The sequence below is a fragment of the Ornithodoros turicata genome, chromosome 1, assembly GCF_037126465.1.
Source record: "Ornithodoros turicata isolate Travis chromosome 1, ASM3712646v1, whole genome shotgun sequence".
NCBI classification, from domain to species: domain Eukaryota; kingdom Metazoa; phylum Arthropoda; class Arachnida; order Ixodida; family Argasidae; genus Ornithodoros; species Ornithodoros turicata.
Window position 1 is genome coordinate 96477512 of NC_088201.1, and position 14233 is coordinate 96491744.

The 14233-nt window shown below is 46.7% G+C and overlaps 1 protein-coding gene across 3 annotated transcripts in view; it reads right to left on the reverse strand.

Annotated features, from left to right (window-relative positions):
* Nucleotides 1-14233, reverse strand: part of LOC135378484 (proton-associated sugar transporter A-like) — a 160965-nt gene that overhangs the window by 17139 nt on the left and 129593 nt on the right. For 2 of the 3 annotated variants that reach the window (XM_064611537.1, XM_064611536.1), the window contains exons 3-6: nt 12971-13219; nt 8924-9134; nt 7583-7731; nt 7419-7509 (exon numbers count right to left, since the gene is read on the reverse strand). In XM_064611537.1, coding sequence (XP_064467607.1) covers nt 7419-7509; nt 7583-7731; nt 8924-9134; nt 12971-13219 — 700 coding nt within the window. The remainder of the gene's footprint in view (nt 1-7418; nt 7510-7582; nt 7732-8923; nt 9135-12970; nt 13220-14233) is intronic. The other variant, XM_064611538.1, reaches the window with a different exon arrangement.

Consider the following 14233-nt stretch of genomic DNA (forward strand, 5'->3'; position numbering starts at 1 on the left):
GTCACTTGCGAGCCCTAGGAGTGGACGCAACGTACAACGTCACATCGTGACAGAGGTGCCCGTCATTCTTCGCGTGTCTTTCGCAACAGTAGGAGAGAGCTCTCCGCGCCCGTGACAATCAATCGACTGCTGTGCGCAATATGTTTCTGCTATGCTCATATTTCTTGCGTCCAAACGCTATTCAGTGATCGGACATTCCATCACGATCAAAAACTCTTTTTTCTCTCTGTCTTAGACTGCTCCTTTAAGAGTGCATCGAGTACGGTGAGCGATGAGGTCTGCATGAAGCAGGGCAATTTTCACGGGAAAATGAGAGCTCCTTCCACCTCATGGCAACAATATGGGCAACTCCACCATCCCAAGCAGCACAATGTACTGAAAGTCGAGTGCAATAGGGGTGGACGGTATGTGTCTTATCAATGTTCTTTAGTTTGACCAGTCTGTGCAAGGCCCCTGTTGCACTCGACTTTCAGTACATTGTGCTGCCTGGGATGGTCGCACAATTTTGGCGCATTCCGTATATTTCAGGGCGTATTTGTAAATAGAAGTGTTACTGCACAGTGATAAGATACGGTTGGCAGGAAAAATATTTTACATTGGCATCTACATCATATTACTCGTGCCATTACATTGTGATTGACAGCCTGCCACATGAACTAAGCAGAATTTAGAGCAATTATAAATGTCACTTCCTTGCTCCAAAACAGAGGTGTTATTTTAACATGGCTCGGGAGTCACCATGCAATACAGGTTATACAGGTTGTTTCGAAAAACGTGTCATTCGGACTTTATAAAAAAGCGGGGCGACGGAAAAATACGGGGTAAACGGCATTTGTGTGGCAACTGAATTTGCCACCTTGCAAAAATATTTCCATTTGATTTTAATTAAAATAAATTGAATTTCTTTAATTGAACTCCAAAATTTCCTAAGTCAACCTCACGTTTTTTTTACAGAATTAGAGAGCCCGTAGCGAACTTAGTCAGATCCACCAAGAAATTCACTCGATATTGCAAACGGAACTGCTGGAAAAAAGTCCCGAAATTGAGGCTTCAGATTTTGGGGTATTCAACGGCGCACCAAACCAGTCGCAAAGACGCGCGGAGAGCAGAACATGCTCCTGCCCCCATGACGCTAGAACAATTTATCGCCGAACCTGCGTGTAGCCCAAGACGCCCCGATAACAATGCGGGTGACATTCCACCATACGTTGATAAGCGGCAAACAAAAATGATTCCACCTCTTTTTTCCCGCCCTCTTTTTTTTTTAGACCTTCTATGGGTGCGTTCCAAAACCTACTCGAATCAATTCCGGAGTAGCGCCGTTCCAAAACCGGGTCGAGTAACTCGATGACGTCACTACCCGCGTTCCAAAACAAGGTGGAGTAACCAGAGAGTTAACTCGATTCAACTCTCCTCCGAAGGCCGGTCAGGGAAGGTTCGCTCGAGTAATGATGTCATGCTTGTGTCGTCCGCTCTTTTCCACGAAAGCGCGGTATCGAAACCAGCTGAACGTGTGGTTGTCGAAAAGCTTCGACCTCCACAACGGGTTATCAATACACAACTGGACACCGAAATGGCAACACTCTTCCGATGCAGATTGTGTGACATGGCTTTTGAGGACCAGGCGAACGCCTAAAAACATGTGAGCCGGATACATTTCCCAGGACAAGGTGAGTCTCGCTGGTGCGCTTTTCTATTTTGTCTTCATGTACGTTGCTTTTCCATTATCTATTTAGCATATGTTCACTAATAGCTGCCCTGCAATGTTTATTTGTTTCACTGCCTTGTAGCCATGCAGTCCTTGTAAAGGCAGAGCTGCTACTGACCGGCATTATTATTATTATTACTTTTGTGTGCGTGTGCCGGAAATGTCATTTTAAATGGAATATTAATTTTCTTCCTTTACCTTCACAGTTGTAAGATGGTTTGTCGGTACGTTCCTGTGAACAGGTTTTCGATAAAATATGTACCATAGGCGCAGGCTAGCTGGTGGTTAAATGCTTGGGTGGAACTTGGATAAATTCTGAACTGTGGAAGGAAGGGACCACACGACAGAACTCTGTCACGAATTTCCCGTCTTTTCGCCCAAGCTCAGACTTCTTTCAAGATGAATGAAACAGGAGGCTTTTGCGCGCTTCGCGATACGTGTACTATCAGCACTGCTTCATCGCGCTCTGATTACGTTTTATGTTTCAGCCGTTCAGCTCACATTCGACACCGACGCCGCAGACATTTCCGTGACCCAAACCACGCCCGCACCACTACCTCAGTTCCAGGATTCCAACCAGCAGCTTCCACCTTTTGTATTTTTCATCTTCTGTCGTCATGATGTTCACATTTCTCTTTTTTTATTTCTTTTGACTACCAAATGCAACGGGATGTATCCACTGCATGCATTTGGGGTGGCTAATATTACGTGAAAACTTCCATCCCACAAAAAAATAAATAAATGACGACAATGGCAGCTGCTTTTCCCTTTCATTCTCCAATAGAGGGGCTTAAGAATAATTCTGCAGTGTCTTGGAAGAAATACTACCAGACAAGCAATCTCTGAATGTAACTATACAGTAAGTAACTACATACACAAAGTACTGAAAAAGCCAAATGCCCACTGGGCATACAAACGCTCTCTCAGTTCAGATGACAAGACACAGTTCAACTACGTCTGACAGGACATGGTGACTCCTGTAGACAGCTCACGATACAGTCCCAGTCGTCGTTATCGTCGTCTCTGTAAAATAACGCGCGCGAGATGAGAGCGGTGACAACACCGGCCTCCATCTTAACTCGGTCGCAGTCCCCCATGCATTCCCAAAGCTACTCGACCGGGCGCGTACTCTGTGGTCACATGGTACAACTCGGTCATGTGACCTACTCGACTAGAGGGTTTGTTTTGGAACGCACCCTATCTTTCATGGGGGCAGGAGCATGTCCTGCTCTCCGCGCATCTTTGCGACTGATTTGGTGCGCCGTTGAATACCCGAAACTTTAAAGCCTCGATTTCGGGACCTATTTTGAGCAGTTCTATTTGCAATATTGAGCGGATTTCTTGGTGGATCTGACTAATTTTGCTACGGGCTCTCTAATTCTGTAAAAAAAAAAAAAAAAAAAAAAAAAACTAGGTTGACTTGGGAAATTTTGGAGTTCAATTAAATAAATTCAATTTCTTTTAATTAAAACCAAATTAAAATATTTTTGCAAGGTGGCAAATTTAGTTGCCACACAAATGCCGTTTACCCCGTATTTGTCCGTCGCTCCGTTTTTTTATGAAGTCCGAATGATACGTTTTTTGAAACACCCTCTATACAGGGTGTCCACCGTAACTATACAGGGTGTCTCACGTAACGTGTCCAAAATTATATTTAAAAATCTAACCGTTGGAAAATTATGCGGTCAACGGTATTCACGTTCAGAGAGTTTTCGCCATCGTGTGAGAACACTTTTATGAATTTTTCGCCACGAGAAATTCAATTTTCCGAATTAAAGTCCGGAAATTGTCTAGTCAACCTAACATGTTTTCGACAGATTCGGGAAGCACCGGTTGGGTTTATCGCAGCACGGAAAAATTGATTTCGTGGCACAAAATTAAGGAACGGAAAAAAAAATTGCGAAATATCAAATTTCGGGCCTCGCAAATTGCCCCTCGTCTTTCGCATTCCGCCAGAGCGCTCCGGGAAGCGACGCATAAAAAACAGTCGCCCCGCCCCTTCGGAATCGGCTCTTCATATCACGCAGGTTTGGCGAGCCGTATCACTAAAGCAAACGGTTAAAAAAAAAAACGAAGAGTAGAACAACAAAAGAAGATAAACGCAATCACGAAGTGAACCTGTCGCTGATAACATGAGGGCGTTGAGAGTGGAATTAAAAGGGCAGGGCGACTGTTTTTCATGCGTCGCTTCCCGGAGAGGGTGCGGGTATACCCGCGGGTACCCGCAGTTACCCGCACGTCCTCACGATTTGCGGTAGGAATTCGCGATCGCTGCGGGTAGCGGGTAAAATGCGGGTGTACTCGCAATGCGACCGCGGGTAATGCGGGTATACCCGCATTACCCGCACTCCATGGCGAACTAAGTGATTCCTCTCTGTCGCACGCGAGCTCAGCAGTGCCCTATGTCGTTGGCCGTATAAATCTATGTGCCAGACTGCAGCAGGCAAGTGCTGGCGGGCGAGCTCGATTATTAATGCAGACATCACCAAGGTCGTGCTGTAGACTGGGAGGTGGTGGGTTCGAATCCTACCACCGGCTTTGCTGTCTGAGGTTTTCCCTGGGTTTTCCGAAGACTTTCCAGACGAATGTCGACACAGTTCCCCTTGAAGTCGGCCCAGGACGCATACTAATCCCCCTTTCCCCCACTCCTTCCTGGTGTCCTCTCTCAATCTTTCCACGTCTATACGCCGCTCATAGCCACAGTTGCTTTACGGCGTTAACACGAAAGTAAAACAAAAAATAATGCAGACATATATGGCTCTCTGTTGAATTGCAGTTTTATTGGCATACGATTGAAGAGACACGTAGCCAACACTCAGAATTTCCATTGTTTTAAAATAGAAACACTGGTAAAGTGGACGATGAACGAAAGTGGTCCGCGATAGTAATAACGCGTGTCTTCATTCCTGTTATTGGGGTGGGAATGCACTTAACAAACTAATGTGATGCCTTTTCAGCAACCAGACCGCACACAGGACACCCATCGGCATTGTCGAGGCTATGTTCCCCTGTTTTAGTTATACCATAACTGATTGTGTATCGTGCCCGCATCGTCATCTTCATCACCCAGAGGGTGAGCAAACAACGGGGGTTCGAGCCGCCGGCCGAGCGCGTGTATACCGCTCACTTACCTCTGCGGGTCCCAATGCGGGTATGTGGGTATACAGACAGAACTGCGGGTGCCGGTCGCGCAGAATAAATTCTTGCGGGCGCGGGTGCAGGTCACACACGCGCGGGTACTGTGCGGGTGCGGGTCCAATTTTGCTTACCCGCACTCATACCCCCATGCCAGCCGTCAGGCGTGCGCCCTTCCGATCTCGGGGTAGCCGGTTTCGGTCAAGGTGAGCCGGACTGGAAGCCCATTTCCCAGGAGAATGCCGGTCACAGTGGAGCCAAATAGGCGGTTGTGGCCGACTGCGAAGACGTGAAGGCGGCAGCTTCCGTTCGTGCAGGACAGGTTGCCAACAGCGGAGGGCCAGCGAGCTTTTACATACTTGGGAATTATTTTAAAATATGTTTGCGTCTACTAAATGTGACGAAACATTGCAGACTTGTTCTCCTTCGGGGACTTTATGAGATGCATGAAACAGTCGCAGCGTCTTTCGGATTGTGCAGAACACCTTTAAGGTGGGCCTTTAGGAGTAGAGTACATCGCCATTGGTTAAAACTGGGAACAAGTGAGTTTTTTATTTAAAAAAATACTTCTACAGTTATGGTGGACACCCTGTATATATTTCTGTGTAATCCATTTACAGAAACCGTCGGAGAAAGCAGCTGCGTGACGTTGAGAAGTTTTCCGTGCCTTTCTTCTCTGTTGCTTTCTTCTCAGATCACGCGCTGCTTATACCCGCTTGAGCTTCGCCGGCGTCATGACTCACGTGCCAGGGGAATAGGCTACGTCACGACATACCGTCCTCTTTTCCAGATTCTCAGATGGGCTCTTTCCTAACAGTGGAAGGTGTGTGGGACAGGGAGACCTCGAGCGCGCACCGCAGGTTACTTGCGTTTGTCGTTCTTTCGCAGGAGGTCATTTTATTTATTTCTTAACACAGCGCAGCAAAATAATGATAGTACTAAGAGGTCACCTGAATGCAGAGCTGACAGCAAAGGGGTGGTCGTACGGCTCCAGCTTTCCTTTTACCCCACACTCTGAAGACAGAGGTGGTGGTTACCATACACGGCCACGCTCAACCGGTCAACGTCACGACTATCGCGTGTAGCGAGAGGATCGTGTGTCCTGGGCCTCTAACTCCACTAGAACTGTGCCTTCTTTTTTTTAAGGCGTCTGATGAAAACTCCGAAAACACACATCACAGTCGACGCCCGGATTTGAACCAGGTCACCCCCCTCCCCCCGTCTCGGCTTCTGAAATATTATTTGTACATGTACGCATTTAGCACGGCAGCAGGAAGCCAGCAATTATCTTCATTATCTATTTCCGCTATAATAATTAGCTAATCGACGCATTGTCGGTTATTTTGAGATAATGGAAATTACCTTTCATAGGAGGCTACGAGGTTTCATATACGCTTGGGTACATTGGGCTTCCACGTACGTCATTAAACTCCGCAATGGACATACCCTCACAGATCGTCTAACACGTTTCCTATGAGGCAGCGTGTATGGGGGGGGGGGGGATATGTTTAACGCTGATAAAAAAGAACGGAAAGCTTAGCCATGATGTAGGCTTGCTATTCCCCAAAACAAAAAATAAGATGAAGCAGCAGAGACACAAAAAATTAAGAACACATAGAGGAAAAACAGCTTCTTCACTAATCGTTGTGCAGCCAGTCATATAGGAGGTGTCAGAGAGTACCCAAGAGTTTAGCGTGTATGAGATGAGTTATGGGCTGCGCAATTTTCGTTCGGACCACGAGAGAGTAAGGTGTCGGCATCATAGCGCATGCGTATGTAGGGCCAGAATAGCTTTTATATAGCTTTGCAATTCGATCTGCTATAGAACAATGAAAGCTCTATCAAAGAACGCCACGAAATGCGTCCGCGAAAACAAATTATGTGCAACGACAAAGCCTAGTCTTTGAGGACAATGCCGTAGTGCATCTAAAATCTTTTAATTGGGACACGACTACAACAAGGTAAATGTTGTGGCTATATAACGACGTCAACGGGCCTGTTGACTTCTATCTCTGGAAACGTGATGTTCTCCTTCGTGAAAAATCATCTGTAGTGAATACCGAGGTAGGGAAGCGAGTGTTGAAGCCGTGCTGAGTAAAATTCGGTTTATCCTATGGTCATTTGATACAAACCTTCTTTCTTGTGTGCCTGGCAGATCTGGGTATTTCGCCGCGTCCACCGTTGATCACAGGTCTACAAGCCAACTGTGAGCGCTTTCAGTTTCTAACCATTCAGTAATAGGTGGGCATCACCAACGCAACGGAGAAGCATTTAAGGAGCTGCACATTTCCTAGTCGAAAGAGTTCCTCTGAGTGAGTTGACCGAACCGCACTAGGTTTGCGAGAGATAAGATATATTCCTTCGTTATCATGGGATGCAAATATACTTGCATGGGGGTCACCTGTGTACCGAACATCGTGACTTCTGATATCTACCCTTGCTATTCCCTCATCCGCGTAGCGAAAATCAGAAAAAAGACTTTTCTTGTCAGTTAGCCAATTCTGATGACTGACAAGTTTCATTGTAGTTGGAAGGAAGGTATAGTTGGCGGAAATATTGGTGTGTACTTTCTTACCAGTGACGCAGGTGAGGAGGAGGCCCCACGAACCAGTGCGTACGCCTTCGTCAAAGCTCACCGTTGAGTCAGCTGTGGCTCCGTACACTACCTGCGGTGGAGAAATTTTGTGCGGAAATTATGTTACAAGACTTTGAATGTCGACACCAGAAACATTGTCTTGCCTCTGCGGTGAAATCGGTGAAGTAGAAGTAGTGTGACATGACAGCCATCCAAGCAAGTAGATGAAAGGTGAAAAGACGTCTCATGGCACCGGCAAGAGGCAGTACGTGATGCGGCCAGGGAATCACTGTTTCCTTCTGCGACTCGGTATCTGAAATTAGAACAACGGAAACCACGAATGTTCGAAACATCACTACAACCGGCATAAAGACGCCAAAAGTTTGTCCCGATTCTCTTCTAAACAGCGACCCACAGCAGAATCATTCTTCAATTACAACGTTACTACAAGAACTACTGTATTACAACGTCATATAGCAGAAGCTCATATGCATAGTGGGGTGCTGGAATGTATGTGGTTTTAATGTGGAGCACGTTGTTCTTTTTTGCAAAAAGAGGGCTCGAGTCAATAACGGGTACATCCTATTTCAATTACGTCAGCGGTTGCACAAAAGACTCAGCACTACCCCCGCCCTCATTTGTCTGATAGCGTACAGAACACAAGGATTTTTCGCGTCTAGTTCTCTGAAACAGGATAATTAATTATACAACGGCATTAGCACCTAACTGTTTCAATGCGATTGCACTACTGGGCTGCCTTGCGGTCTGCGCCGAAAACTCAGCTCGGACGATAGATGGAGCCACGGAGACCGTGGGCGCAAAGTTGGCACAGAAGTGCCTGGTAAAGCGTAGCACCGGGCCGTGCTGCACCATGCGTGTTTACTAGGCGAGGTTGTCATGAGGCAGCTGCGGGCACTGGAATGCTACGTTATATTGCATCTTGCAAACGAGACTGCAAAGGCAGGAGAGCGACGTCTTGTTTCGTCGTGGCGTGGACCTGCCGACACGAATGAGCGGTTGTTCTCAGACCTCCCATGTTGGTGGCCGTTGTCTACGCGTTGCGGTAAATCAAGTTAGGCCTATCCTCATCCCGGCAGGTTTCATGAGAATGCTTTAGGTCATTAAAATCAACGGCTCTCGAAATACACTGAAAAAAAAAAAAAGTCGTCTCATTTGTGTATCACTCACTCAGGATGCCTCGGCAGAAAAAAAAAAAGTTATGCTCTAATTCGGGTCAGTGCATCTTATTTCTTCACGCCAAACCCCACAGCGCCTTATCCTGTGTAGCATTACATCATACTCATTCCAGTTCTGCTCCTACATCTGACCGGCACCTGCAAACCATTATGCGCAATTTACCTCCGCATGTTCTTCAACGATTGCTATCGCTTTACTCCTCGTTGCATCTACAGGGAGACAACTAACTTTTTTGTTGTGCTCTACACACTACGCAAGTATACGCATAACACGGTACACAGGATGACACATGTATATAACCACAATACCCTTGCCTAAGAACGACCTTGCGTCGGAGACATTGGCAACACCAATTGTGAGGCATATCGAGAAGACAAGCAGTAAGACCAAGAAGACGCAGCGCTCCTGCGAAACAGTCCAGTGTACTGCTGAGAAGAGATAGCCAAGGACGCCACCGAGAGACAGCATGCCGGAGTAGAGAGGGAATCCCAGGCCTCCAGAGATATCCGACACAAGAGCCTGCTCCAGGTAGGGGAGAACGGGACTGCATTACTTGAAGACATAGTACGTGTGAACGGTGCAGGGGCGGATTTAAGGGGGGGGGGCGACCGCCCCCCCATACGGTCGTGTTCCCTATGTAAAAACCCTATCTCCTGGACGATGCTGCGCCGCAAAGCACGAAATGTCCTTAAGACTGCCCCCCCCCCCATGACAGACCCTTAAATCCGCCCCTGGAACGGTGGGCGTGCATAAGCCGGACTCGCATGTGCCGATCCCCACGTACTGGGGCGACGCAGGCGCACAAAATTTGAGACAAAACCCATCGCGTTCTCTTTTCGTTTTTGTTGAGAATATTTCTTCCGAGGAATATCTAGCACAGACCAGTCAATGCGAACCCACTGGCTCGTTTTGTAACGTTGTTCTTACCTTCACTGATGCTCAAAAAGTAAAAAGCGTTTTAAATTTTGCACCCTTCCGATAATTCAGTCTTCACGAAGCTTTACATGTACGTGCAGTAGCTATAGGCACGCATCCCAAAACGGCCGATCCGCACGTCCCCATGCATGAACCAGTGCTTTCTTTTTGTTATACCTATGAGTCGTAAGATAATGGAACATGTCCTATATTCAAAGCTCTGTTCGCGTCTAGAAGAACACCTACATTTTTATGATCATCAACACGGATTCCGAAAGGGGTTTCATGCGAGAGACAATATTAGGATTTACTCACGACCTCCACATTGTTTTTGAAGAAAATAAGCAGGCTAAAGATACCTCTACTTACTATGTGCGAGGTCCTTGAGCTTGCTGGCCTGCCCTGACCATCGTTCGTTCGTTGGTATATAGGCAGGTTTAGCTGAGTCAAGCCAGCTTTATGCTCCTGACCTTACCATTCATCAACCCAGCGACTCCTGTTGGGGCAACATACATCTGCGGCACCTCTCACGTCTCCTTCATAGATGCTTTCTTGCCCACAGCTAAAACTCTACTGTTCATGTCATTACGCCTTAATCTTGTTGAAGGTAGCTCTATCTATCGAAACTACGACTTCCCCCGAGTTTGTAAGCCAATTTTTTTCGCTCCAAAGTTCTTATGTTCGCACGTCTATTTCACACATGTGGAGATCAACTTTGAATATCGTCGGAAGGCAGTACAGAGTTGCGAAAACGGAATGAACAGGGACAATTTCCTTGGAGTACGACTACCGGATAAATTTGATATACATTATACAGCACGGTCGAAAAATCCATCAAGACTCCACGAAAACACTTTGTCGGCACATTAACAACTCCTACTGGTGCAACAGGACTGTTACCGGTCCGACAAATGCTGTCCAAGAGCCCATCAGGTGAGTCGAATGGCCCCACAAAAAGGCCTGATGGTACCACAGGGCCCCTGACGGCCCAACGAAGGGTATCTAACTGCCCATCAGGTGAGCTTAGTGCTCCCACAGGAGAACCCAATGGTACATCAACGAGGCTTTGCGGTCCAACAGGTTATGCCTCATTGTAGATCAGGTGCCTCTAACGGGACATCAGAGATATGGAATAGCATATAATCGGCAAAACACTCTATGCAGGACACCGTAAAGAACAGAACTGTAAAAGCTCAGACGGAACCTGCGTCCTGTGCTGTCCTAGTCTTGTCCTTTAGTGTTTCCTTGTGTCTGAATTTCTAGCTGTTATAAAAAATGAGCAACGCTGTAGCGGACGTTCTTCCAGTATGCAATATAGCAGCTCGCATTGTCCTGACAGATCGATATACCTCCGACCGTCAGGCTCCTAATTTTTCATGCTGTCTTACCCATTACGACTCGGAATATTGTAATGTTAGGGGACATATTATGCCCCAACATTTTATGCCGACACTTCCACTTGGTCCGTTTCTCTGCGAATAAATCGTGAAAATTAAAAGCCGCCGCTGCCTAACATTTCCAATCGGCTACACCAGTTTTTCAGCTCCTTCCATCAGATGGCGACACGGTCGAACGCGGTGCTGCAGACGACTTCCCACCCTTCCTACAGTAGTCCTATGCATTCAGTTCCACTTGCTCACTTGGTTTCGATATCGTCTGCACCGCCGTGTTCGACCCAGAGGCGGAGAGTTTTCATTTTCCCAGGGGGGGGGGGGGGGGGGGGCAAGGGCGCACCGCGAAATAAGTACTCTCGCGGGGGGGGGGGTATGTTTATTAATAAAAAAAAAACGAAAGGTAAACCAGATGGATGTCGGTGTGTTATTCAAATAGAAAGTGTGAGATGGGGAAGACAAAAAAGGCAAAGAAAAAAGAAAGGAAAAGAAAACAAAAAGACGAAAAAAAAAGGAAAAGCAAAATGAAGAACACAAAACTAATGCTGAAGAATCACACATTCTGATGGATCTTATGATGTATGCAGAACTGGTATAGAAATAAGAGGAAGGAAGAACAGAAAAAAAAGAAAAAAGAAAAACAGAGAGAACGTAAACAGTGAACATGTGCACAACTGAAGGCATTACGCCTTTTAAAACTGAGTGCAAGAGGAACAAAATGCATTGAATCCTCGGTGTTTGACCCGAAATGCGCGCAATGTTATGAATATGGTCAATGAAATGGAGCAGCGGGAGTTGAACCCGCTCCCAACGAATATGCGTTCCGAAGATTCTACCGTTACACCTGACTGGCAGCTGCTGGTACCTTTTCGACTGCTTCGTTTCATTGATCTGATTGCTTTGGGCGAAATTCAAGCTATGTGTTGTGTCATCCTCTGTGTTTCTTCGCCTCACCTTCTACTGTGATAATGAGTATGGTGGGCGGATACATATTTTACGAATTGCAAGATACATTTTTGGGGTTGGTTCCTCTTCGCTCTTTTGACCCGGGCGCGCCGAGTCCCAAAGGTTGGTGTCAGTCTCTTAGCGGGACTTCCTGGGGGAGGCGGCGCCCCCCCTAGTTCATGTTCCGGGGGGGGGGGGGGGCAAGCCCCCCCCCCCCCCCCCCCCGGCAGTCGGCGCCTATGGTTCGACGGTTTCGCCATCTGACGGAAGGAGCTGAAACACAGGTGTAGCCGACTGGAAATGTTAGGCAGCGGCGTTCTATGTTTTTTTTTTTTCATGATTTATTCGCAGAGAAACGGGCCCAGTGGCAGTATCGGTATAAACTTCTGGGGCATAATACGTCCTTTAACATCTACTTTAGCTTCCCGACACTGTTTCTATTTGCTTAACCCCGAAGTTTATCTTGGCAAACGCTGTATTTCGCAGCACCGAAGGAGACCACATACAAAGAGTCAGTACACAAAATTGAACATTACGCTCTGCCAGGAGCTTTCGAAAGAACCCGCAAAGCTTCATAGGTTCGGATTCTTTAAGGATAGCTGGCGGCGCCGAGCGCTCCAAGCAACAGCGTAGGTTCCCCCCCCCCCCCCGGCAATTCGGTATATGTGAGTTGGTCACGTGCCAATTTTCCTCTGGTTAAAATATATTATCCGCAGTCCCACCCTGCAGCACGTGTAGCTTGTCGCCACACTATGCTAAAACACCTTACGTGTAAATCTCCTCGAATTACCTATAATTGCTTATATAATTTCGCAGCGAAATTATATAAGTAATTATAGGTAATTCGAACGGATCTTAACATAGTTGGTGGTGTCCTTCTGACTGACACGGACATTAAAATTGGTCCCAGTTGGTGCAGAAAGTTAGCCCATATGAACGCTGCCTTATTCGGTAGTGGTACCCCAAACAACTGCTAGAGAAAACTAACGACGACGTTGCGGTAGACGCCACGCCGGAAGTTATCATTATCGTTTCTGATTAGATTGCTCTCTGAGATTTGGCGAGATGCGTTTGACAACAGCCGCTATTGCACGTGAATGGTACCTGGCAAGGGTTCAAGATGGCTTGCGAGGCAAAGTCAAGGACTACCGTAGCCGTGGCGATGAGAACCTTCTTCTTCAACCCAGGTTCGAATGTATCGCTGAATGCGAGTGCGGTCAAGGAAGTCATGATGAGGACACCAAGGACAAGCAGGAAGGGTCTTCGCCTCGCGCATGCATCGCTCCAGGCACCCAGAAGTGGCACGAGGAAGAGGCATAGCAAGGGTCCGCAACCAAGGAGCACACTGACCGCCTGCATAGAAGTAATGGAATGTTACACGGCATAGGAGCACTGGTGCTATGAATTTAATTCAGTGTTAATACGTTCTTGGAGGAGGAGGAACTGCATAAAACAACGGGTTTTCTACAGGTTTTCCCGCCCATTTTAATCCAAGTGCCATCCAAATTAACGCGCGTGCCATCTGGTTGAATCCAGGTGCTATCCAATTTAATCTATGGTGTTTTAAAGCGCTCTAAATGCAATTCATACAGCATTATTCAATCTATTGACTGATAAGGTGTTGGTGATGAGGATTCATGCACACTGTTAGAAAAATTCATACATTTTAGGGTAGAAACGGCTTGTGCCCAGGGCGCATACCTTATGGGGTATAAACACTATACATCCTTCGAGGTAGAGTTACTTTATACCTCCCTGAAGGTATATTGTTTGCACCTCAGGGTATAAAAATATATCCCCTAGAAGGTGTATTTTCAAACCCGGGGAGTAATCTTGGAAAACTGCAATATTCGATTTATTTCAGCGCTATACCAGAGTGGCACATTCCTAATCCAGCTCATAACAAAATCAGAACAAAATAATATTGACCGATAATGCTTTAAAAACAACTACCGCGAGGACACGCACGCACACAAACCTACCCACAAACTCATATTCACAAAGTGGAGGTGTAAAATGTAGAGGAGAGCTCGTGCAGATTACTCGGCGCGCAAGAAGCAACGGGGGACGATTTGGTGGAGAACAGATACTGGTATAATACATCGTGGCTTCGCACAATGTGGGGCCCCCTTCGCCCGGGGAGCAACTACATGAGTGAGGACGCGAAGATTTGGTCATTTCAGGAACAAATAACACGCTGTTATAAATCACTCCCCCAATTAATTACGATGTAGCTGTGTTATTGTCCGTGTTTCTTAATTAAATTACTGCTTAGCTATGATGGTACTGTCTCCACCACAAATTAATGTGGTACCACAGGTTCACGGCTAAAGGTATACAAAATACCGAAGGTATAAACGCAAGAGA